Genomic DNA, 17,651 nt, shown 5'->3' with positions numbered 1-17,651 from the left:
AATAACAACAATAAAAATACTACTGATAATAATGCTAATAATAATAACAACAACACTAATAATGATAATAATACAATTAATAATAAGAATAAAAATAATGGCGTTACTTTTACGTTCTGTTTTATTACAGGAGAGAGAGACGTCTTCGCGCGCTTTAAGACCTAGCGGGACGGAAGGAGGAGACGGCGCTGATCTTGGAAGCTGACAATCTATTAGACACTTAACGTTTTAACCCCCGAAGGGATTCGTTTCTGGAATCGGAAGATATACAGACATGTATGTAGAATGACAATTACTACTACTACTACTACTCTCAGCCATACCCGACGGTCTCCGTATCCTCAGAGCATGGGATGGCTGGAGGCTGCGCCCCGCGGGACTCCTCGCCGTCGGGTATCATTTCTGGAATGAAACGACATATTATTATAAATCTGCTTATTTTCCTTTTTCTACTGGAGTCGCTGGTCGGGGGCCGATTTTCCTTATTGGGCCGACAGAGAAAAAGATGTAAAGTTACGTCAGCTTTCAGAGCCTCAGAGGTCTCTTCTTCAGATGGAATGATGGCATTGTAGTATTATTTTATACTGAAAGATCCCGGAATGCTCCAAAATGTATCTTTTACGCAGGAAAATGGAACTATTTGATTCACTTTTCTGGAGGAAATGCTTTTAATTTATGGAAATAAATGTTTTACTTTCCCTAAAAACGAGTTTTTCCACCTACTTTCTGAATACAGTTTTATAAAATATATTATTATTAACAACTGAATCTCTCCCCAGAGCCAAACGAGAATGATGTAATTTAGGGCAAATCTTGCCCCATTCTGACAAGACTTTTCATTCTAATCTTTAGTGATATTGTTCAGATACTTTGTTGCCATTTCAGCAGAAAGAGACGGCTGAAGCTTCTCTGGTGTTCTGTAAAAACAATATATTTCTGTATTTTTATCTTTAAAGAAAGCGTTAAAAAATTTGAGGAACTAATTGTCTTGCAGGAGGGGGCGGGTCTGGTGTATGACTCCATACTTGGTATTGATGATGTCATACATCGCAATGTCTTACTTTTCTCTCTTGTTAAGTCCGGGAGAGTTTTGGGGATGTCTCGCTGCAACTCACCGCTCTCTCCCAGCGACGGAACCTCTGTGTCCAAAGCCCCCCAGAGACGGCCGATCACATCCCCATATTGCTCCAGAAGCCACAGGCTGTACGCCTCTGACGAGTAACCTGTCACGGGAAGAATAATGTAATTCAGAGATGGCCCCCGACGGCCCCCGTCTAGTCGCCCGTTTCTCCCGCTGTAAAGACTCAAACCTTAATCAGTCGTTGGTCTCGTCTTAGATTCAGGAGCCGTATGTCTATCCCATGCATGTTTAATACCCTCGCTGTATTACCCTCTACCACCTCTGCTGGGAGGCTCTCACGATTTTACATGGAAGAGTGGATTAGAAATATCGGGTTTTACGTTCGGTGTTTATTGAGTCGGCTCGCTATGAGCTGCTGCTACTTTTTGAGGAGTATTTCGGTTGGTTGCAGCTAGAAGCCCAGCCTGTTACACGATTGGTTAAACTCGGATTTCTTTGGACTTTAAACATTTTTTAACCCCTTCTGCCCCCGTATCCATTTTCCCTCTAATTATGGCTTTCCGGCTTATGCTCCACAAAAAGCCTTCAGCGCGTCACCTGTTGCGGCGGGCGAGCTCCGCGCGCGGCTGGGCATCCTGGGAGTCGCTTCGCGTTCTGGGGGGCCGTGGGGGGCTCGGGGATGGTGGCTGGCGGTGGGGGGGTTGCTGGTTAGAGAGGATAAGGCCGTACTGTTTGACTGGCGACTGTACCCATGGATTCTGTAACGACTCAGTGAACGAGGGGCCTCCAGGGGCCGCAGCAGTAACTTGGCTAATTTATACTCCAGGAATAGGGGGGACCTGCGATAAAAAATAATGCATCTTACTACAGACTGCCACAGATAACAGCGGGGTTTATTCACTAAACGGTGAGTTACGCTGCGCAGCGGCCCGAAATCGCTTCCACTCACTTCCTAAATAGAGGCAGCCTCTCTTTCCGCAGCCACGACAGAGTCCTCTCTCTCTGCAGGTCATCGGCCCCGTAACCCACCGGCTTCTCCTGCAGGAGATCATCCAATTCCTGGACGTTCCCAGTCAAACGATTGTACGTCAGTCTCACGGGGAAGGCCTGGGGAGGAAAAACAATAAAGGGATAGGAAGCCAAGTCTAATTCTGCAAATTCAAGTTTTATAAATTCTACGGGAAAAACCTCCAAGGATGTGGAGAATCGGCAAACGTCACGGATCCAGAATCAGAGAAAAGAGACCGCGCTACCAGATCAAATAGATGCTTTTATATACGGCCGGAGAGTATATAATATGAGGAATATACAGGGATATAACGGGTTATAAGGATGGGATTAGTTATACGGGGGGGGGGAGAGTATATAATATATAATATGAGGAATATACAGGGATATAACGGGTTATAAGGACGGGATTAGTTATACGGGGGGAGAGTATATAATATATAATATGAGGGATATACAGGATATAACGGGTTATAAGGACGGGATTAGTTATACGGGGGGAGAGTATATAATATATAATATAAGGAATATACAGGATATAACGGGTTATAAGGACGGGATTAGTTATACGGCCGGAGAGTATATAATATATAATATGAGGAATATACAGGATATAACAGGTTATAAGGACGGGATTAGTTATACGGGGGGAGAGTATATAATATATAATATAAGGAATATACAGGGATATAACGGGTTATAAGGACGGGATTAGTTATACGGCCGGAGAGTATATAATATATAATATGAGGAATATACAGGGATATAACGGGTTATAAGGACGGGATTAGTTATACGGCCGGAGAGTATATAATATATGAGGAATATACAGGATATAACAGGTTATAAGGACGGGATTAGTTATACGGCCGGAGAGTATATAATATATAATATGAGGAATATACAGGATATAACGGGTTATAAGGACGGGATTAGTTATACAGCCGGAGAGTATATAATATATAATATGAGGAATATACAGGGATATAACGGGTTATAAGGACGGGATTAGTTATATGGGGGAGAGTATATAATATATAATATGAGGAATATACAGGGATATAACGGGTTATAAGGACGGGATTAGTTATACGGCCGGAGAGTATATAATATATAATATGAGGAATATACAGGATATAACGGGTTATAAGGACGGGATTAGTTATACGGCCGGAGAGTATATAATATATAATATGAGGAATATACAGGATATAACGGGTTATAAGGAGAGGATTAGTTATATGGTCGGAGAGTATATAATATATAATATGAGGAATATACAGGATATAACGGGTTATAAGGACGGGGTTATACGGCCGGAGAGTATATAATATATAATATGAGGAATATACAGGGATATAACGGGTTATAAGGACGGGATTAGTTATACGGCCGGAGAGTATATAATATATAATATGAGGAATATACAGGATATAACGGGTTATAAGGACGGGGTTATACGGCCGGAGAGTATATAATATATAATATGAGGAATATACAGGGATATACCGGGTTATAAGGACGGGATTAGTTATACGGGGGAGAGTATATAATATATAATATGAGGAATATACAGGGATATAACGGGTTATAAGGATGGGATTAGTTATACGGCTGGAGAGTATATAATATATAATATGAGGAATATACAGGATATAATGGGTTATAAGGATGGGATTAGTTATACGGCCGGAGAGTATATAATATATAATATGAGGAATATACAGGGATATAACGGGTTATAAGGATGGGATTAGTTATACGGGGGGAGAGTATATAATATATAATATGAGGAATATACAGGATATAACGGGTTATAAGGACGGGATTAGTTATACGGGGGGAGAGTATATAATATATAATATGAGGAATATACAGGATATAATGGGTTATAAGGATGGGATTAGTTATACGGCCGGAGAGTATATAATATATAATATGAGGAATATACAGGGATAAAACGGGTTATAAGGACGGGATTAGTTATACGGCCGGAGAGTATATAATATATAATATGAGGAATATACAGGGATAAAACGGGTTATAAGGACGGGATTAGTTATACGGCCGGAGAGTATATAATACATAATATGAGGAATATACAGGGATAAAACGGGTTATAAGGACGGGATTAGTTATACGGCCGGAGAGTATATAATATATAATATGAGGAATATACAGGATATAAGGGGTTATAAGGACGGGATTAGTTATACGGGTCGGAGAGTATATAATATATAATATGAGGAATATACAGGGCTATAACGGGTTATAAGGACGGGATTAGTTATACAGCCGGAGAGTATATAATATATAATATGAGGAATATGCAGGATATAACGGGTTATAAGGACGGGATTAGTTATACGGGGGAGAGTATATAATATATAATATGAGGAATATACAGGATATACCGGGTTATAAGGACGGGATTAGTTATACGGGGGGAGAGTATATAATATATAATATGAGGAATATACAGGATATAACGGGTTATAAGGACGGGATTAGTTATACGGGGGAGAGTATATAATATATAATAGGAATATACAGGATATAACAGGTTATAAGGACGGGATTAGTTATACGGGGGAGAGTATATAATATATAATATGAGGAATATACAGGGATATAAAGGGTTATAAGGACGGAATTAGTTATACGGCCGGAGAGTATATAATGTATAATATGAGGAATATACAGGATATAACGGGTTATAAGGACGGGATTAGTTATATGGGGGGAGAGTACATAATATATAATATGAGGAATATACAGGATATAACGGGTTATAAGGACGGGATTAGTTATACGGCCGGAGAGTATATAATATATAATATGAGGAATATACAGGAAATAACGGGTTATAAGGACGGGATTAGTTATACGGGTCGGAGAGTATATAATATATAATATGAGGAATATACAGGATATAACGGGTTATAAGGACGGGATTAGTTATACGGGTCGGAGAGTATATAATATATAATATGGGGAATATACAGGATATAACGGGTTATAAGGACGGGATTAGTTATACGGCCGGAGAGTATATAATATATAATATGAGGAATATACAGGATATAACGGGTTATAAGGACGGGATTAGTTATACGGCCGGAGAGTATATAATATATAATATGAGGAATATACAGGATATAACGGGTTATAAGGACGGGATTAGTTATACGGGATGGAGAGTATATAATATATAATATGAGGAATATACAGGGATATAACGGGTTATAAGGACGGGATTAGTTATACGGCCGGAAAGTATATAATATATAATATGAGGAATATACAGGAATATAACGGGTTATAAGGACGGGATTAGTTATACGGCCGGAGAGTATATAATATGAGGAATATACAGGGATATAACGGGTTATAAGGACGGGATTAGTTATACGGGGGGGAGTATATAATATATAATATGAGGAATATACAGGATATAACGGGTTATAAGGACGGGATTAGTTATACGGCTAGAGAGTATATAATATATAATATGAGGAATATACAGGATATAACGGGTTATAAGGACGGGATTAGTTATACGGGGGAGAGTATATAATATATAATATGAGGAATATACAGGATATAACGGGTTATAAGGACGGGATTAGTTATACGGGGGAGAGTATATAATATATAATATGAGGAATATACAGGGATATAACGGGTTATAAGGACGGGATTAGTTATACGGGGGGGAGTATATAATATATAATATGAGGAATATACAGGATATAACGGGTTATAAGGACGGGATTAGTTATACGGGGGGGGAGTATATAATATATAATATGAGGAATATACAGGGATATGTACAGGATGTATATTCCCTTTGCATGTAAGGCAGCGATAGAAATGTTGGTACTCTGTGGTTTCTCTTATGTTCTTCGCGACGCTTTGTGTTCTCTTTGGCTGCACTTTGTTTCTCAGTTATCGGCCTCGCCTTTATTTGCAGCCATTAATATTCCTGATTTATTTGGGTTGCGCGGAACGATCTCCCGTCACGGCCTTTGTAGTCTCGACTTGTTTGCAAACTGTAGAAATATTTCCGAGGCGCGTCAGGGAAGGTCCGGCCCGGAGCTATGAGCGGTTGCTATGCCTGTTATCTCTGAGGATTGGATGCGTCTGATCTGCACATAAGTCTTTTGTTGGGCTGTCACGGGGATATTTCTGGAGCGGCCATAATACAAAGAGGCCATTAATTCTACCTGTTCACGCTAACGGAGCGCGCATGTAACGGGCGCAGAGCACACGGCCGCCTTAATCCCCGCCGGCTGCCATACTAACTTAACCCGGCTGCCTAATGACTTAGGGGCAGGCTGGCCTGAGGGGCACGTGGGGGGGGGAGTCGCCGCCCGGGGCAGAGCATACGCTATACGTGATATCGGATTATCGCTCACCGGGAGGCTCAGGAAGTCGTTAAAATACTCCCAGAAAAGGTCTTCGTAGATAAGGAGCTCCTCCAGTTCATCCTCATGGATCTCGGGAGCTGGAAAAACACAGAGAAGGACAGGCGTGCTGAGTATAATCCGAGCAGGTTGCGGGGTTTCTCCTCCCCCGGCTGCCCCAACTGAAACCAGGAAGCATACTTAAGTACGCTCTCAGGTAGGGGACCCCGTGACATCACTCCGAGTCCTCTCACCCAATCACGCTACAGAGACCTCCACTGCCCCTCGCAGAGCTCCACCGCCAGGCCCTGGTGCCTGCTGAGAAGGCTAAGGGACAGTTACGGCCCTTTCCGGCCCCTTATCAGGTAGGGCAGAGCGGCTGGTTCTCCAGGAGAATCTCTATTCCTTCAAGGAGATGGTGATCACCGCACCACTGGGGGGTCCTATGGCTCCGACGGACCACCTACGAGAACCGGAGCTCAGGGCACAGGGGCCCGGCAGACGGATTAAAGCCCCCCTATGTTGGATTCCCATAATCCCCCTTTTCTGTTTGGGGAGGAATAAGCGAGGGAGTACTCTTTGTGTTCCGGATGTTTTGCTGGCGGGTGCCGGTTCCGGGCTGGTTCTGATTTACGGGTCAGAGGAACAAAGGCTCATGCGCTGGAAGGATTTGGCTACAGAGCTAGCATTCATTAAAGTTTGCTGCACGGGCAGCGCATGCGCACGGCTGGGCCAAGCGATCACTGACAGGCTCCCTCTAGGAGAGGAATTACGATGTATTTGCGGCGTCGGGTTTTGGTAAAGGAATAAAGATCTGGAATTTCGTAATTACCGAGGTGAACTCCGCGCCGGACGCTGCGTGCGATATCTCAACGGAGCTGCAGCAAACACGGCGAATGCAGCCAAATTTCCCTGTCATCGATTTACCTAAAGTAGCGGCATGTCTCTTTATTCCTCCCCTGATCTCCTCTTTTGTACCCTAAAGCCCCCCTTTCTTCACATCCCTCCTTCTTTCCTCCCCAGATTGAAGGGGCTCTGCAGGGATATAAGGGTCCGAAAACGAAGGTAAAGATTCAGTTTAACCAATTTACTAAATTACACAGAAACCCAGAACCTGCCGGCAGATCGGCCCCCGGCGGCCCCTGTCTAGTCGCCCGTTTCTCCTGCTGTAACGACTCAAACCTTAATCAGTCGTTGGTCTCGTCTTAGATTCAGGAGCCGTATGTCTATCCCATGCATGTATAATGCCCTCACTGTATTACCCTCTACCACCTCTGCTGGGAGGCGGTTCCACTCATCCACCACCCTCTCAGTAATCTGATATTTGTCACAGGGCTCCGTCTCATTGTCTATAACTTTTCTAATTAATATACTGGGGACCAATTCAGTGAAAATGAATACTTTACGTTCCCAAAATCCCAATTTCACGAGACACACGGCGCTTATAGTTGCTGCAACGTCTCTTAAAGCTTAATGGCGGCAGCCGATTGGCTCTGATAACGGTTGTTATGGAAACCGTCAGGCGGTAAAGATATTCTGAATTGAGTCACCTGTATTCAAGCAGGGCTTCCAGCTGTGATATAGCATGGAGAAAAACACCAATCGGGACGCTCAGATATCATTAAATCAGAGGAGACTGTGAGACCCCGAGAATCTGCCCCTCCCCCCCCGAGACCCTGACTCTGAACACGTTAACCCCTGGAACGCCGGGCTCGGACGCTCTCTCACCTGTCATCTCGCGGCTGTGATGTGAATGGCGGGCGCTGGCTGGGAGCGCTGGGAGTCAGTATCCTCTGCCGGCCGACCCGGAATGTGTGTACAGAAACCTCCGGCTGGTTACTGCCCTACGAGGTGAGGCAGAACAAAACACACGGCGAGTAAACGAGTGAGCGTGAGAGAGCGTGAGAGAGCGTGAGAGAGTGTGAGAGAGTGTGCACTCCCCGCGAGCTCACACAATGCCATACAACATGCGGGCCCCTGTATAATGTATAGATAAATCAGTGACCGGCCCCTGTATAATGTATAGATAAATCAGTGACCGGCCCCCTGTATAATGTATAGATAAATCAGTGACCGGCCCCTGTATAATGTATAGATAAATCAGTGACCGGCCCCTGTATAATGTATAGATAAATCAGTGACCGGCCCCCTGTATAATGTATAGATAAATCAGTGACCGGCCCCTGTATAATGTATTGATAAATCAGTGACCGGCCCCCTGTATAATGTATAGATAAATCAGTGACCGGCCCCTGTATAATGTATAGATAAATCAGTGACCGGCCCCTGTATAATGTATAGATAAATCAGTGACCGGCCCCTGTATAATGTATAGATAAATCAGTGACCGGCCCCCTGTATAATGTATAGATAAATCAGTGACCGGCCCCTGTATAATGTATAGATTAATCAGTGACCGGCCCCCAGTATATAATGTATAGGTAAATCAGCGAGCTGGCCCCCTGTATAATGTATAGATAAATCAGTGACCGGCCCCCTGTATAATGTATAGATAAATCAGTGACCAGCCCCTGTATAATGTATAGATAAATCAGTGACCGGCCCCCTGTATAATGTATAGATAAATCAGTGACCGGCCCCCTGTATAATTTATAGATAAATCAGTGACCGGCCCCTGTATAATGTATAGATAAATCAGTGACCGGCCCCTGTATAATGTATAGATAAATCAGTGACCGGCCCCTGTATAATGTATAGATAAATCAGTGACCGGCCCCTGTATAATGTATAGATAAGTCAGTGACCGGCCCCCTGTATAATGTATAGAAAAATCAGTGACCGGCCCCTGTATAATGTATAGATAAATCAGTGACCGGCCCCCTGTATAATGTATAGATAAATCAGCGAGCCGGCCCCCTGTATAATGTATAGATAAATCAGTGACCGGCCCCTGTATAATGTATAGATAAATCAGTGACCGGCCCCTGTATAATGTATAGATAAATCAGTGACCGGCCCCCTGTATAATGTATAGATAAATCAGTGACCAGTCCCCTGTATAATGTATAGATAAATCAGTGACCGGCCCTCTGTATAATGTATAGATAAATCAGTGACCCTGCCCCTGTATAATGTATAATGTATAGATAAATCAGTGACCGGCCCCTGTATAATGTATAGATAAATCAGTGACCCGGCCCCTGTATAATGTATAATGTATAGATAAATCAGTGACCGGCCCCTGTATAATGTATAGATAAATCAGTGGCCGGCCCCTGTATAATGTATAGATAAATCAGTGACCGGCCCTATATAATGTATAGATAAATCGGTGACCGGCCCCCTGTATAATGTATAGTTAAATCAGTGACCGGCCCCCTGTATAATGTATAGATAAATCAGTGACCGGCCCTGTATAATGTATAGATAAATCAGTGACCGGCCCCTGTATAATGTATAGATAAATCAGTGACCGGCCCCTGTATAATGTATAGATAAATCAGTGACCGGCCCCTGTATAATGTATAGATAAATCAGTGACCGGCCCCCTGTATAATGTATAGATAAATCAGTGACCGGCCCCTGTATAATGTATAGATAAATCCGTGACTGGCCCCCTGTATAATGTATAGATAAATCAGTGACCGGCCCCTGTATAATGTATAGATAAATCAGTGACCGGCCCCCTGTATAATGTATAGATAAATCAGTGACTGTCTCTTGTCTGTCTATATATTTGGGATAAACACTTTCATTTTGGTCTCTGGACCTTTAGGGACTGCACAAACTAAGAGGGACACTCGGCAGGTATGGGAATGGGCGGGAATGTGATGAATCTTTTATTATTTCATTTTCTGGGAGGAAGTTTGATTTGTTTTTGATGTAGTTTTTGATACTTTGTACCGTGATTGTGGGCGTGGCGGGGGCGTGGCTCGGAGGGGGTCTGATCTCCCCGCCCCCTCTCTCTGTACGCTGGGGGAAGGAGCGCGCGCAGAGCGGCCGGTAGCAGCGCAGGCAGAGATGTGGAGGCAGCTCCTGGAAGACGGCAGGTGAGGGGCGGCCTGGGGAGGATTCAACGGAGTCACCCAAAAACGACCCCCCGAACCCCTCCCCCCAGAACCCCCATTCCCTGCCCCAGACCCCTCACCCTCTACCCCCAGAACCCCCATTCCCTGCCCCAGACCCCTCACTCCCTGCCCCCAGACCCCTCACTCCCTGCCCCAGACCCCTCACCCCCTGCCCCAGACCCCTCACCCTGTACCCCCAGCCCCCCTATTCTTTGCACCAGACCCCCCACCCTCTGTCCCAGACCCCTGTCTTCTATATCAGACCCCCCCTTCCCAGCCCCAGAATCACTGATTAACTGCACCTAATATATAAAAATAAAATGCCAACCAATCTCTGCCGTTTAGTGTTTTTACGCCCGGGAGGCGGTTCCGGGTATTTATGACCCCGCAGAGGAGAATTGGGGGAAGCTGCTGCTGTTCCTTTGTTTTTGGGTCCGCCGCGTGTCCTGGTGGTCTCGCCCCGTGTCCTGGTGGTCTCGCCCCGTGTCCTGGTGGTCTCGCCCCGTGTCCTGGTGGTCTCGCCCCTTGTCCTGGTGGTCTCGCCCCGTGTCCTGGTGGTCTCGCCCCGTGTCCTGGTAGTCTCGCCCCGTGTCCTGGTGGTCTCGCCCCCCTGTGTGGCCGTTCCCCGGCTCCCCTGCCCTCTTAATGAGCCCTGATAACTCCATAAATCTTCCTGTAGACTTCCAATGTGACCAGACTGTGCGGTTCTGCTTGAGCACAGGTGAGGTGTTTGGGGTTTTTGTAGGTGAAGAGCACCGGAGAACCCTCGCAGTACAGAATGTAGCCATCAGCCGTCTAGGAGTCATGAGAGTTGTAACTCCCTGCTTTACGTTTGGCACCTTTGGGACTCTTAGTACGTTGCGTGAAGGTCACGGCGATCGATCGAGCGCAGCAGCTCTTTATTACTGGCGAGGGCGCTGCGGCTGCTCCACTTAGAATGCGGAGCCCTAAATCCTAATTCTCTTCCGTTTAACCAAAATCAAGGAAAATCAATAATAATAAATGTTGATTTGTTGTGGGTTATGGTGAAGCAGATCTAACCGAACGGGTTCCATCGCGTGCCACCCACCCCTGGCGGCGGATCCTGTCTGCGCTGGGAGATAATTATTCCCATCACGCCCTGACCTCAGACGCGGGTGTAGGAGTACGAGGAATATTCCGGCAGCGAGTCTCTCCGTGAAATCGTCTCGCAGGGCAGGGTCTGCGTCCCGTGAGATTACAATCTAAGTGAGAAAAACGCTCTGCCCCCCCGAGAGATCATTTACTCTTCAGCAGGAGACGATCCAGAGCCCTCGGGAGCTCAGGAGGGGCAATTACACTAACACACTTACATACATACAAACACGTGTGCTAACATACATACAAACACACGCGCTTATATACGTACAAACACGCGCGCTAACATACATACAAACACACGCGCTAACATACATACAAACACGCGCGCTTACATGCATACAAACACGTGTGCTAACATACATACAAACACGCGCTCTTACATACATACAAACGCGCGCTTACATACATACAAACACGTGTGCTAACATACATACAAACGCGCGCTTACATACATACAAACACGCGCTTACATACATACAAACACGCGCGCTAACCTACATACAAACACGCGCTTACATACATACAAACACGCGCTTACATACATACAAACACGCACGCTTACATACATACAAACACGCTTACATACATACAAACGCGCGCTAACATACATACAAACGCGTGCTTACATACATACAAACACGTGTGCTAACATACATACAAACGCACGCTTACATACATACAAACACGCGCGCTAACATACATACAAACACACGCGCTAACATACATACAAACATGCGTGCTTACATACAAACACGCGCACTTACATACATACAAACACGCGCGCTTACATACATACAAACACGCGCGCTTACATACATACAAACACACGCGCTTACATACATACAAACACGCGCGCTTACATACATACAAACACGTGCGCTTACATACATACAAACACGCGCGCTTACATACATACAAACGCGCGCTAACATACATACAAACGCGCGCGCATACATACAAACACGCGCGCATACATACATACAAACACGCGCGCTTACATACATACATACAAACACAAGCGCACATGCATGCATACAAACACGAGCGCTTACATACATACAAACGCGCGATAACGTTACATACAAACACATGTGCGCTAACATACATACAAACACGCGCGCTAACATACATACAAACACACATGCTAGTACACCCACTTACACCAACACAACTAGACATTCAACACCAACACACATGCGTACACATTAACACACGTAAACACTAACATGTATAAACACACACCGACAGATACCCACACACACTAACACACGCAGCCGAGCGCTCAAACTAACCGAACCAATGACACGTTTACACACCAAAGTACCCCCCAGACACACGTGCACCCCCACACACAAGCGCACCCCCACACACACGCGCACCCCCCCACACACACACGCGCAGGTTCACTAACTGATCCAGATACATAGAAGCAACTCGCTTACCTTGTGAAGCCTCTCTGGTGCGGCTCTCCCCACGGGGTGTCACAATGTGATGCTCCGCGACTCCACTCGATCTCGCCTACTCCTGGAGATTTAGGAGATAAAGAGGTGACTCGGGGGACCTTCTTATCCCTTCTCCTAGTGCAAGCCTCGGTCTTTCTAAAGGAGGGGGGATTGCCCCCCCCCCGATTCGCCAAAGTCTGAAGAGGCCTCGGGGGTCCCGAAAGCTTATGTTACGTTACCCTTTATTGGGTCAACAAAGAAAAAAACGGAACTCCAAGATCCATACCTGCCAAGTGTCCCTGGTTGGATTGGCCAGAACCTCTTTTAACCCCAAACCCCTTTCAGCAGGTCACATAAATCATCGAGGGAAGCCGCATCCCGGCCACAACCCACACAAGATAAATATTAGCGATATCAGGATGTATAAAGAAATGTCCTGAGCCGTAGCAGAAGGTGCCCCCCAAAGCCGAGAGTCTGAAGTCGGGGGGCAGAGAGCTAGAACAAAAAACTTGAAGCAGACCCCCCCAGAATTCATAAATTCTACTATATTTGGTGATTAAAGGAGTTAAGTAGGTTTATTATATTTCTTCATAGGTCGGCCTTCAATGACCGTTGGCCGCACAGCGTCCTCGTCCCGGTGGCCGTCGGGGTTGGAGGCGCGATGGTCGGCTGGATGTTCTGTCGGCGGAAGGCGAAGACCATCGAGATGGGCGATGGATGGTGGGGATCGGGTCTCAGACCTCATCAGCAGAGCGAGGACTCCGGCGTGAGACCGTTCACGGTAGAAGTTTCCGATGCCGATATTCAGGTACGCTGGGGGTCCGAAACATCAGAATCCCCCCGGCGTCGGTTCCACCATGAATTACATGAAGTTCTACCGCTACAGATACGCTTCATGCCGAGCTTTTATTTTAGGATCTCCATAGCCGTTTGGACCGGACGCGCTTCTTCTCCCCTCTGGAGCATTCGCATTTCCACTACGGATTAAACGCTTCCCACCTTCAGAAGATCGTCTCCTACTGGAGGAAGAGCTTCGACTGGCGGAGGCAGGTGGAGCGCATCAATAGATACCCCCACTACAAGGTGACCATAGAAGGTACGTCTTCTCTGCGAACGCTTGGGTTTGGTCTTCCGTGCCAGAGATCCAGCTATGGATTATGGATTAGGCAACCTCCATTGAAGGCCCCCCCCCCCCGAGCTGTGTATGGAGTTGTGATTCACCTATATTGTGTATATGTGATAAAAATGCTGTTCGTAGGATGACCACCATCTTTATGATATTTCTATGGCGATGCTTTCAGGACTGGAGGTGCACTTTATCCACGTGAAACCCCCAAATCTTGCCCCCGGTCAGAAGGCCCGCCCCCTGCTCATGGTCCACGGTTGGCCTGGATCCTTTTATGAGTTTTACCGAATCCTCCCGCTTCTGACCGAGCCGGCCAAGCATGGTCTGAACCCCGACCTGGTCTTCGAGGTCATCTGTCCGTCCATCCCGGGTTATGGCTTCTCGGAGGCGCCGCACAAGAAAGGTGAGACCCGGGAGAAGGAAGGAGGGAAGGCAGGAGGAGACCAGGGGAAGGAATAAAATGGACACAACGGGGTAGGGGTGTTAGTTACATTGTGTATCTGCCTTCCCATTGGATGAAATTATAATTGCGATTAGGGCCCCTGTAATATGTTATTGAATGGACACGCCATAGACGGGTGGGAGCAGATAGGGCGTTGGACGGTGCCGTACCTCTCACCCTCCCTCGTCGGGCTCTTTTTTTTTCACAGGGTTCAATGCCGTGGCCGCTGCTAGAATTTTCTACAAACTGATGACCAAACTGGGGTTCCAAGAATTTTATCTTCAGGGTGGAGACTGGGGCAGCATAATTACCACCATCCTCTCCCAGATGAAACCAGAGTAAGCGACCGCCTCGAGTGTAGCTTCACGTTACCCGCGGCCCTCCGGACAGCTGCCGCCGACAGCTACTGGAGCGCCGAGTGCGGGAATGTCCCAAACCGGCTCCTCCATGGATATAAAGGACGACATGTAATACCGGTAACAATTTTACAGAGATTCCCTTCTTTCAGGTCTGTGAAGGGTCTTCACCTGAATATGGTGTTTGATCCCCTGGGAGGCCTGAGGACGTTCCTAATCCTGTTCCTGGGACGTTACGTGCCGTGGCTGGTGGGCCTGACGCGGGAGGACGTCGAGCGCCTGTATCCGTTTTTCGAGAAGAATGTGTACATGGTGATGCGAGAGTCGGGGTATCTCCACATTCAGGCCACCAAGCCGGACACCGTGGGTGAGACGCGTTAATTACGTTTGGTGCGGGTCGTGGGCCGAACCCAGCCTTGAGTGTGACCGGCGGGGCGATATAAGTCCAGGAAAGATAATTCTATATATATTCTATAACCTGAATGGGGAAACAGTCTCTGTCACCTATAGATAATGTTATAGAAAAAAGGCGCTTCACATGCGAGAGGCCGCGGGATCGAGGCCGCCATCTTCACTACCAAGCTTTAGAAGTGATGAGCGGCAGACGTGAAGGAACTTCTCTTCTCTAGAAGTTTGTTTTTCCGTCAGCAGTGTGATAATGTGTCGCCTATCTGGAAATCGGTTCACATGACCTGTCGTGGATACGATTTTACTTATTTTAGTTTAAATATATTATACGGTAGAACCTTGAATTTTGGTCAATCGTCACTAGATTTCCACTCATGAACCAAAACACAGAATGAGAAGAAGGCTTCTTCCTTTTACGCGTTGGGCGGGTGGGTTGTGGTTGAATGATTTGGCCGTTGGTTGGTTTTACGCGTGGAGGATGGGATCATTGGGTGTGCGATTGCCCCGTTATACAGGAAGTGGTAACATTCTGTAGCGGAACCGTGAATGTTGTGGCCCCCGTGTGTTACGACGACCCCCCAGTCATGGTATTTGGCTTTTATTTCCCAGGCTCTGCTTTGAACGATTCCCCCGCCGGACTTGCTGCCTACATCCTGGAGAAGTTCTCCACCTGGACCGACCCCGAGTTCCGCCATTTAGAGGATGGAGGCCTCGACAGGTCAGATAAATCATTAATTTATAGAAATTATTGCAATTTGATGAATTTACCACTAAAAATAGTCAACTAAACCGAGCAGCCGTAACATTACGAGCGCCGACAGGTGAAGTGAATGACACGGATAGTCTGCTGGTTCTGATAGAAAGAGCTCAGAACACGCAGAGCATCGCAGCTTGTGGCGCGTGGGGCTGCGGAGCCGGGTGCGTCGCTGGAGAACACGCGGCACCGGGACGCATCCATGGGGGCCGCACCTTACAGGATTTAAACGTCTCGTGCCGGATACCGCAGCGCAGACTCAGAGGTCTAGTGGAGTCCGCGCCTCGACGGGGCAAACGGGGGCCGACGCGATATCAGGCGGGCGGTTAGAATGTTACGGCTGATCGGTGTAAACGTGGAACTTGTTAGCAGACCTGAACGCAAGATGCGTTTTTACTACTGAGATATCTAGATATTTACTGAAAATGAAGCAAAAAAAAAAAGTTATATTTATTTGTCGTCTTCACCATTTATCAAAGAAAATATTCTATGGATGATCTTCTCACCAACGTGATGATCTACTGGCTGACCGGATCCATCACCTCGTCCATGAGATTCTACAAGGAGAATTTTACCCGGAACTTTCTGAACTCTCCGGAATCGCGGTAAATAAAATGCAAGCGGTTGTCGGAGAATGGGGGATGGGGGGATTTTTGTTACATCAATTTCAACCAGAATGTTTCTTTCTTGATTTTCGTACCAAAATTGTAACCATCCGGTGGTCCGGTTGTCATCGTATCGGAAATGAGGATTAGATGCCGGGACTAAGGGTCTGGGGGGGGCTTTGTCAGGGTACCGTATGCACTAAGCGTGTTCTTTGCGTTGCAGGACTGCCGTGTACGTCCCCACCGGCATCGCGGCCTTCCCCTGCGAACTCACTCACATCCCCCGGGTTTTGGCAAAGCAGAAGTTTAAGAACATCGTCACCTACACCCATATGCCACGAGGGGGGCATTTCCCGGCCATGGAGGAGCCGGAACTTCTCGCTCAAGACATCCAGAACTTTGTGTCCCGGGTGGAAAATAAATGAGACGCCGCCGATATTCACCGATAAAACGTACGGCGCGTGCATCGGGAGAGAGATCGCTCCAAAAAATGTCATTTATAGAAGAAAAAAAAAATTATTCACACATTATACCGTAGCTTTTTTATAGACTTGGTGCACTTTGTACGCGGATAGCAATAAAATGACCGGGGGGCTGGGGTTTGGGGTCTCAATAAGTGCTTTGGGGTTTTTTGGGTTTTTTTTACACGATTGCGCTTGGCGTGATGGATTTTCTTTTAATGTATGTCGAATTTTGAGTATCCAAAACAAATAAATGGCAAAAAATGCCCCTCCGCGTCTCACAAAAAACACCAAATGTTTCACCCTATTTATATATATTTACTACTAATTTATTATTTACGTCTTCGGGCGCTGACCATGCGCGGTTTTCAGTGGAGAGGGGGAAGCGGTTTTCTGTTGCGCTCTGTGTATCCTG

The 17,651-nt window shown here is 46.3% G+C and overlaps 2 protein-coding genes across 2 annotated transcripts; one reads left to right on the top strand and one right to left on the bottom strand.

Annotated features, from left to right (window-relative positions):
- Window positions 1–278: 278 nt before the first annotated feature.
- LOC128482706 (uncharacterized) lies at window positions 279–8,307 on the bottom strand. Its single transcript, XM_053458575.1, has 6 exons — window positions 8,224–8,307; window positions 6,508–6,596; window positions 2,031–2,188; window positions 1,679–1,920; window positions 1,116–1,223; window positions 279–402 (listed from the first exon to the last, which is right to left on the bottom strand). Exons 1-6 carry the CDS (start codon window positions 8,228–8,230, stop codon window positions 314–316), a joined length of 693 nt encoding a protein of 230 aa, XP_053314550.1. The 5' UTR covers window positions 8,231–8,307; the 3' UTR covers window positions 279–313.
- A 2,131-nt stretch (window positions 8,308–10,438) lies between these two features.
- LOC128482703 (epoxide hydrolase 1-like) lies at window positions 10,439–17,274 on the top strand. Its single transcript, XM_053458572.1, has 9 exons — window positions 10,439–10,505; window positions 13,679–13,892; window positions 14,000–14,180; window positions 14,386–14,613; window positions 14,861–14,990; window positions 15,161–15,375; window positions 16,026–16,134; window positions 16,650–16,775; window positions 16,999–17,274. The coding sequence occupies exons 1-9, from the start codon at window positions 10,477–10,479 to the stop codon at window positions 17,198–17,200; spliced, it is 1,434 nt and encodes a 477-aa protein (XP_053314547.1). The 5' UTR covers window positions 10,439–10,476; the 3' UTR covers window positions 17,201–17,274.
- The last annotated feature ends 377 nt before the right edge of the window (window positions 17,275–17,651 follow it).

This window comes from Spea bombifrons, chromosome 3 (assembly GCF_027358695.1).
Source record: "Spea bombifrons isolate aSpeBom1 chromosome 3, aSpeBom1.2.pri, whole genome shotgun sequence".
NCBI classification, from domain to species: Eukaryota; Metazoa; Chordata; class Amphibia; order Anura; family Pelobatidae; genus Spea; species Spea bombifrons.
The sequence above is the reverse complement of the archived record's forward strand: the minus strand, read 5'-3'. Positions and strand labels throughout refer to the sequence as shown.